Source organism: Syngnathus scovelli, chromosome 2 (genome assembly GCF_024217435.2).
Source record: "Syngnathus scovelli strain Florida chromosome 2, RoL_Ssco_1.2, whole genome shotgun sequence".
Classification (NCBI taxonomy): domain Eukaryota; kingdom Metazoa; phylum Chordata; class Actinopteri; order Syngnathiformes; family Syngnathidae; genus Syngnathus; species Syngnathus scovelli.
Genome location: NC_090848.1, coordinates 9,235,920 through 9,243,997, shown reverse-complemented (window position 1 = coordinate 9,243,997; position 8,078 = coordinate 9,235,920). Strand labels below are relative to the sequence as shown.

Here is an 8,078-nt window from a genome sequence, read left to right as displayed (position 1 = left end):
TGACTCAGAGAAGGAGGGATTCGGCTCACATTTGCGCTTGCTCCTCTCGGAGGCGCACACGCAGGGGGCAGAGAGAGGGACAGACGAGGCAGCCTGCAAAAAAAAAGGGAAGCACGACTCGCCTTATCGCGTCACTCCGGGCTGAGGCGCGAAGCAGGAAGCAGCCTTTCCTCTCGGATTGTCGCCCCAGGAACAAACAGGCAATTTAGTCTCTGCTCAATGCGCCCCTCGGCCCAGAAGACGCGGAAGCCGGCCAGAAGGAAAAATGCCTCCTCCGATGGAGATCGCTCTCGTGCTCCTCGGCGTACTCGCGTTGGAGGCGCGCCGGAGCGTCAGCGCGCTGCGCGTTCAGCAGCAGTTCGCCACTCCGAACAGCACCAATAATTTCGCGGTGGACCCGGCGTCCGGGAAGGTCTACGTGGCCACCGTCAACAGCCTCTACCAGCTCAACGCGACCCTGAGCGTGGAGGCGCACAAGAGGACGGGGCCGGTGGAGGACAACCTGTTGTGCCACGCGCCGCAGCTTCCGCAGGCTCCGTGCCAGCATCCCAAGTCCCTCACGGACAACCACAACAAGCTTCTGGAGCTGGACCGTGAGCAGGGCGTCGTGGTCGCGTGCGGCTCGGTATACCAGGGCTTCTGCGAGCTCCGGAAGATGAGCAACATCTCCCAGATCGCGGTGGAGTTCCCACCCGAGGGCGAGAAGACCGTGTTCCCCAGTATGCTCAACATCGCCGCCAACCACCCAGACGCGTCAACAGTGGGGCTCGTCCTACGCGGGAGCCACGGTGGGAGCGACACTCGGTTGCTCGTCGGGGCCACCTACACCGGCGCCGGTACGCAGTATTTCCCCAAAAACCACAGCAAGGAAGACCTGCGCTTCGAAAACACTCCAGAGATCGCCATCCGCTCCTTTGACGTCAGCGATCTGTCCAGACTTTTCACCTATGACATTAACCCCTCTGAGGATAACGTGTTCAAGATCAAACAGGAGGCCAAAGCTAAAAACAAACTCAACTTTGTGCGTGCCTTCAATCACAAGACCTACTCGTACATCGCCTTCAACAATGATGCCAAAATGGGCCACAAGGAGAGCCAGCCCAACAGCGTCCTGGCCAGGATCTGTTTGGACACCAGCGGCCAAAAGTCCAACGGGCCCGAGAGTAGGAAACTCACAGAGTCCTACATCCAGGTGCCCCTCCAATGTGGACGCAACGGCGACATTTACAACCGGCTTCTGTCCGTCTACCCCGCCGACATCCACGATGGAGACGCCCCGGAGGCTTTCCTCTTTGGAGTCTTCTCCAAGGGGGACAAGAAGACCGCCCTGTGTGCCTTCAGGTTTGCGGACATTGAGGAGGAGATCCGTCGAGGGCGCAGGAGCTGCTCCAACTCGCCCAGCAGTGACGTCCAGGTGCTGGACAGTGTCATCCAGGGCTCCGGGGCAGCCTGCGTCCAGAAGTGGAACTTGGTGGTAAGCTCAACATTTGCTTCCTTCAAACTTTCTTATCTGCACACAGACACACATATACTGCCTGTTTTGAAATAGTTTCATTTGGGGGTTAAAAAAGGGTTATTTAGTTTCTTATTATTAAATAAGTTCTTTATTTTATTACATTTTATTTTATTAAATCATTCTACTTTGTACCATTTGACTCATCTTAAAACAAGTCTGTATGTAGCTCAAATACTTTGGACGAGTAGTTGGTAATCTGTTTCTGAGTTGTGACATTTGCATGTTGGCTGGAGTACCTGCCCATACTCCGCCTTCTTCCCTCCCACATTCTAAAAACATGTATGTGTGTTAGACTCTAAATTGTCTGCAGGTGTGATTGCGAGTGTGAATGCTTGTTGTTGATCGACTAGCAACTAGTACCCTGCCTCTCTCCCCAGTCAACTGGGACGGACCCTATGAGCTCATCCATGACATGGAACGGTTGGAAATGTGTCCATGCTGCTAGGAAATTATATAATAAGACCAGTGGCACACAAAATGAACTTTGGAGCCGTATTGATACACGACTAAATGTGGCAAGACAGGCAGATCTGTGTGTGAGGCTGTGAGTCATTTTCTTTTTTTTTGCAACTATCTTGAATTAGACCATTTAAAATGTAGTTAATCAACTATTGGATCCAATTGTGGCGCTTTGACTAAATTTCTGAAAAGTCAGAATGTGGAATTGTGGCAAATGAAAGTTTCCGGCACGACGCTGCTTTGCCTTCAGGAATCAGACAAGCTTCCTCGTGAATCTTTCTGCCACTTCACGTTTGCATCACCAACTTGCTGGTGCTCCACAGCCACACTGAAGTTATGGGAAGGCTCGCTTGAGCTGCTTCTCACATCTAACAATTCAGCACCCTCTCGGCAAAACATGAGGATAGCCAAGGGTCATTACTTTGCGCTTCTTTTGTCTCCTTCTCCTCCGAGCATTTCTGACCTATGGGACCGCAAAAATGGCAGCAAATAAAGAGTTGCATTGTCTCCCTCACACGCAAGCAAATCGAGATGCTATCTTACATCTCCAAGTTACAGTTTGTGGTCTTGATTTCATTTTACTGTGTGACGTGAGAGTATGATCACATGTTGGACGCAGAGCAAAGACGGACAGCCACAAAATAATCTCCACTGTTTTGTCCAAGTATGAAACAAACGCAAACAGAAGTGGCTACTGTGCGTACGTGTCGTTTCTTCTGATTGCGTGCTTGGAAATTGGACAGGCCCACTGGCCTTCTCTGATTTCCAGTCAATGATGGAGGAGCCCCGGTCGAACGGCTTTGCGATGTGACCAAATGTTCAATCATCTAAATTTGGCATGGAATCCTTGCTAAATATTGGATGTTGGGGATTAAGCGACGTTGGTGAACATATGTTTGCCAGTCACACAACGCGGTCTGTTTGCACTACCAGAGCCAGCGAGATGTTTGCTCACAAGAATCGGGCAGGCGGACTTTTGATGAGTGAACATTTTGCGAGCGTGTTGACTTTAGTCACTTTGCTCCCCCATATCTGAGCAGTAACGAGACAAATTGCAGTCATTTTCATTCCTCAGATATGATCATCTTCCGATAGTACTGTCTTTGTACGTAAGGCTGTGACAGTGGGCCAGTGTGTTTTTATGTCCAAAGCAACTTTGGACGGTCATGTCAATAAACATGATACGAGTCAAATGACTGCAACATTGTGGTCCCGCTCCAATGTCAATTCCTCATGCATACCAAACGCAATATTTGCCCTGAAGGACATTTCACAGCGCCTTGTGTCGGTCGATCAGCCTTGTTTTCTCTTTGTATTTGTGTCACCGGAGAGCCTTTTTGCTACTGTGTGTCTCTAATGAATGAAGCACCATGACAAGTGTCTGCCATCTTTTCTCAAAAACATGATTGAGCTGTTCAAAGAACTCCCATAATTCCCACAATGCTATTTATGTCGACTTTGTAGAGCAAATTATGTTGTTTTGGGGCCAATATTTGGCAATTTTGCTGATTATTAGCATCGGCCATTTTTTTTAATTGTCAATAAGTGATCAATTTAAAACTGGATCGGGCATGAGAGGTTTCTTGTATGGCTATTCTTTTTTTTTTATCTGTACATGAAGCATAAGTAATGTTGCGTCTTAATTTTGAATGAAGGGTCAGTTAACTTAAGTGGTGCTGCACTTTGTTTTCAAGCAAGGTTGTGTAAAAGATGAATATTTCAATTATATTCACTCCATAAAACTTCAGGGAGCTATATTTATTTGTTCAAATTTTCATTGAGGTGTTGCTGACCCTTGGAACTCTCTGCCCTTTTTTTTCGTTTTTGAACTTTTTGGTCCAATTTTAAAATCTAGATATCAAAGATTTGATATCAAACAAAAAAAGCTAATTGCTTATTCTAGTATTTTGGGAGTCTCGAACGATGAATGAACACACGCGCAATCAGTCACTCATTATCGTGGACATTTTACCTCCAGAATGAGCCTCTGTATAAATTCTGTTTTCGGGTGAAAGCCGAGAGAAGTCAAAGTGTCCCTTGACCCCTTTTGCTGTCAGGTCACAAAGTCTCATTGTGGCCATTCTTCTCCGTGTTCTCATTCCGTCGGCGAGAGACAGTCAACTTTGCCTGTGCATACCAAAGACCTTGTTAGTCGTGTCTATATTTGTTTCTAACTCGTGATGATGATCATTTCTAATGTCGCTGCTGCGACAGACGTGTGATCTTTCTGCGCCGTGCAGCGTGAAGGCCGGCACCGAGGGACACGCGCACACAATTTATGATTAGAGCGTTGAAGCCGCCAGTAGATAGGCCTGCGGGAAACTACTGTGCAAATATCCACACATTCTTAATCACTTTCTTTTTGCCTTGACATTCTGAAAATATTCACCGAATTCCCCATAGATGGCGGTGAGCGTTGTAGCGCGGTAGCGACGGTTCACCGACGTCTGCTTAACAAAAGTGACAAAAGCAGACCGTGATGAGTGTTGAAGACTCTTTTAAGGCCTCCCTGAGCATTGAGTGGGTTTGAAGCCTGTGCAGCTCATTGTGATCTCTCCTATCAACTCTTGTTTTATTCTTTGGCTTTCATCACTCGACCGGCCTGTTCTTCTGATGCGACGGCTCGCGTTCATTTTGGCTAAGTGCATGTTTGTGTTTGTTCCAGCTGCAGCCGGAGCAGCTGGACTGCGGTGCGGCCCACTTGCAGCACCCTCTGGCCCTCAGGAGGCCCTTGAGGTCGCTTCCTTTGTTCCAATACAACGGCCTGAGCTCTGTGGCTGTGGACGATGTGCTCAACCATACCGTGATTTTTCTGGGAACCTCCAATGGGCGACTTCGAAAGGTAAGCTGCGTCTTACATTGACACACCATCAGGGGCCGGCCGGCAACTTTTTTTGGAAGCAATGGTCTCTTCTCGGGAACTGATTCATGCAAAGGATTAGCAGCTTGATACACACTCCTGACATAAATAAAAAATAAACAAATTGGCTTTGATTACCTTTACTTTTATGTTATTGTTACTAATTGATTGATGATACTTATCAATGTGAAGACAAAGATGAGTGTCTTGATGCTAATGATGATGATGCTGATGAACTTTGGAAGCAGACCAATAACAACCTGCACTCCATTATGTCTAGAAATCTCTGTAATTGTTGACACTTTGAAATGACTTTGCAAGGAATTCACAATGTCCCATGACTGGTGAGCTATTTTTAGTGCAGGCCTGCGGACTGCACTGGCAGTGACCTGGTGCCCAGCCAGTATGTGATTAAAAAGCTCCAACACCAGCAAATAATAATAATCATAATAATAAATACAAATAAAAACAATTGATAATCATTATAGCAATAATAATGATAATAATGATGATGAATTTGATCAACAAATCAATCCAAATACTGCAGGTGTGTACAACAAACAGGTCTGTCTCAGTCCCCCGGCCCCCCGTGTGCTCCAGAGGCATCCTGTCCCTTGATGTGGTCCCACTAAATGGTGACTTAGTGCCTGACACACCAGCAGAAAGCTGTTAACAAGGTGACTTGGCCACATCTGAATTACTCACCGCTTTGTTGTGACCGCCTCAGACTTGTGCAGCTTGTAGGGAAACGACAATAAAAGTTCCCCTCCAATTGAGAGCATTCCTTAATTCTGTCTCAAGCACATACCTCGTCACCCCTGACTGGGCTCTCTGAGAGAGCCACAGGCGGCTCCTTGGCTAGAGAGGCAAAAACTGACATGAGCATCCATCTCAAAGTGCTTCCTGCCTTTTTCGTTCAAAGCAACAACTAAGTGTGCTCATTCCAATTTAAACAGAGGACAGCGGGTTGCTAACATGCACCCACCTGTTGTTTCCCAGCTAGAAAAAAGGCAGCTAACTCTTGCCTGTGAATCTAAACAATGAGCTATGATGGAATGCTGAATAAGTCAGAACTGCAGATGGCCATTTTGAGTTTTTATTGAGTCGTTGAAATATAAAAATGGTCCACTTATTCTGATTTAAGCCGGGTACTTACACCAGCAGTGCATATCACTGCAAGGCAGCAATCTGCTTTGTACAGGTAGCACGCTCAGCTCAGGCTCAAGCCTTTTCGAGGAGAGGTGGGACGGATTGAGTGGAACGAAGACTTTTTCAGGCAAACTGGGGGAGCCTGTATTTTTCTTGTTTGAACGATATGTTTCAACCAAGTATGACGCATGTAAAAAACAAATGTATAGAGGCCTGGCTCTCTTTTGCAAGGTTTCTCAATCTTTTTGGATCCAATTTACGATGGCTAGCCTATATACCACTAAATGACATCCTTTACATTGTCTTTTGTTCATTTTTGAGAAAAATGCTGTAATGCAACAATCACAAATTCATATTTTTTAAAGAAGAGAGTTGTATTCAATTTATTTTATTTTAGTATTTAATTTTTCAATTATATTTTCAATCATTTTAAATTTCACATTTTTTCATTTACTTTTTATTTTGGCAGTTTTATTAAATATATATATATATATATATATATATATATATATATATATATATATATATATATATATATATATATATATATATATATATATATATATATATATATATATAAATATATATATATATATATATATATATAAATATATATAATTTTTTTTATGGACCTCGAGTGTCCCCAGATGCCAGTTTGAGAAGCCCTGCTCTGTTGGATGGCACTTCTTTATTTTCTTGATGTGTTAGTATTCCCAGCCAAGTTCTTCCATAGCAAACTCACCCAAGCATGTTAAAAGGTGACATCTCCCAGAAATGCACGCTTGCGATGGTCCAAACTGTCTTGGGAAGACAAAGGAAGAATCACGGCTGAGGGGGACGATGAGGCTCCAGGCAAGAAAAGCGTGAGCAGCCTGCAGGCTTGTACTAAAAATAGCTGTCCATTGAGTGATGGGACATTGTGATTTCCTAGAAAGGTTAGAGAAGTGAGCATTTGAAACACTTTCATAGAAATCAACATTTGTCAGTTTGTCTTGTTGGATTGTTGAATTGTGGTGCGAAATCATCATCAGTCTTCACATAGATCAATATCATTCACTATCAATAATAACTTATTATTCAAGGTTATATGAGCAAATGTGTTATTTCAGAATCTTGTGTCAGACTGGTAATCCTTTACATGAGCTGTCACATTCCAAAAGGTCGCTGACCCCTGCATTAGCCTGGCCACAGATTACTAAATAATGAGTAAAGGAGTGTGTCTCGATGCCGTTGTGTATGTGTGCGTGTCTGTGTGCGTCTGCCCCGAGGAAAGCGAGTGGCGGGCTGTTGCCGAGCTTAATGGTGCTGTTAGCGGGCGTAATGTGATTGTGGCTGCGACGTTGGCTCAGACGAAACACGGCGGGGACCGACGTTGGCGCAGATTAAGTTAGGACAGCTCTTTGGCTGCGTTTGGAGAGCGCTCTCGCTCAAGTCATTTGGAATTACAAGCTTTGTTTGTTTGGGTTTTGTTTTTTTTCAAATCAATGAAGTCTCCGCCATCACAGCTGACTTCCACTTTGCTCTGCTTTTAAACACACCCTACTGACTAACCTAATAAGTAACCTACCAACCTACTACGAATAACCTTGTAGCCACACAGACACACACACAGACACACACACACACACACACAGGAGCGCGGCTTGATTGTGACCATAGTGATGCATTTTGTAAACAAGCAGACTTTATCTTGCCCCACTTCCACCTGCCTCTCTTTTGCTCTTGGTGAAAGGCAAGCTGAACACTGAATGCATGAGCCACAGAGACACACAAAGGATTTCTTTTTTTGACTCACCAAAGAGCCCGATCAGGTGCCGATACCGATCTGTAGAATATCGGATCGGGACCTCCCAGATTTTGTCACGTGTTCACTTGACTGACGCAATTCATTCTTTACACATTAAAACCAAAATGACTATTTGGAATATAAAAATTCATATTATTTCATGTACACAGACGAGCACTTTGTCAGCTTGTTATATCTCCATTATGGCCACAACTGAATTGATTTCCTGCCACCACGCCAGTCCCGCTTCATGTCCAGGTCTGTGGTCTGTTGCTTACCCACTGCATCACCCGGCATCTGTTTACTTA

General features: G+C 45.0%; 1 protein-coding gene across 1 annotated transcript in view; it reads left to right on the top strand.

Moving 5' to 3' along the window:
- The first annotated feature begins 32 nt into the window (after positions 1–32).
- plxnd1 (plexin D1) overlaps positions 33–8,078 on the top strand; it is a 49,717-nt gene continuing 41,671 nt past the window's right edge. Inside the window, exons 1-2 of the mRNA XM_049753106.2 lie at positions 33–1,474; positions 4,641–4,817. Of these exons, the coding sequence (XP_049609063.1) occupies positions 266–1,474; positions 4,641–4,817 (1,386 nt within the window). The 5' untranslated portion in view covers positions 33–265. The remainder of the gene's footprint in view (positions 1,475–4,640; positions 4,818–8,078) is intronic.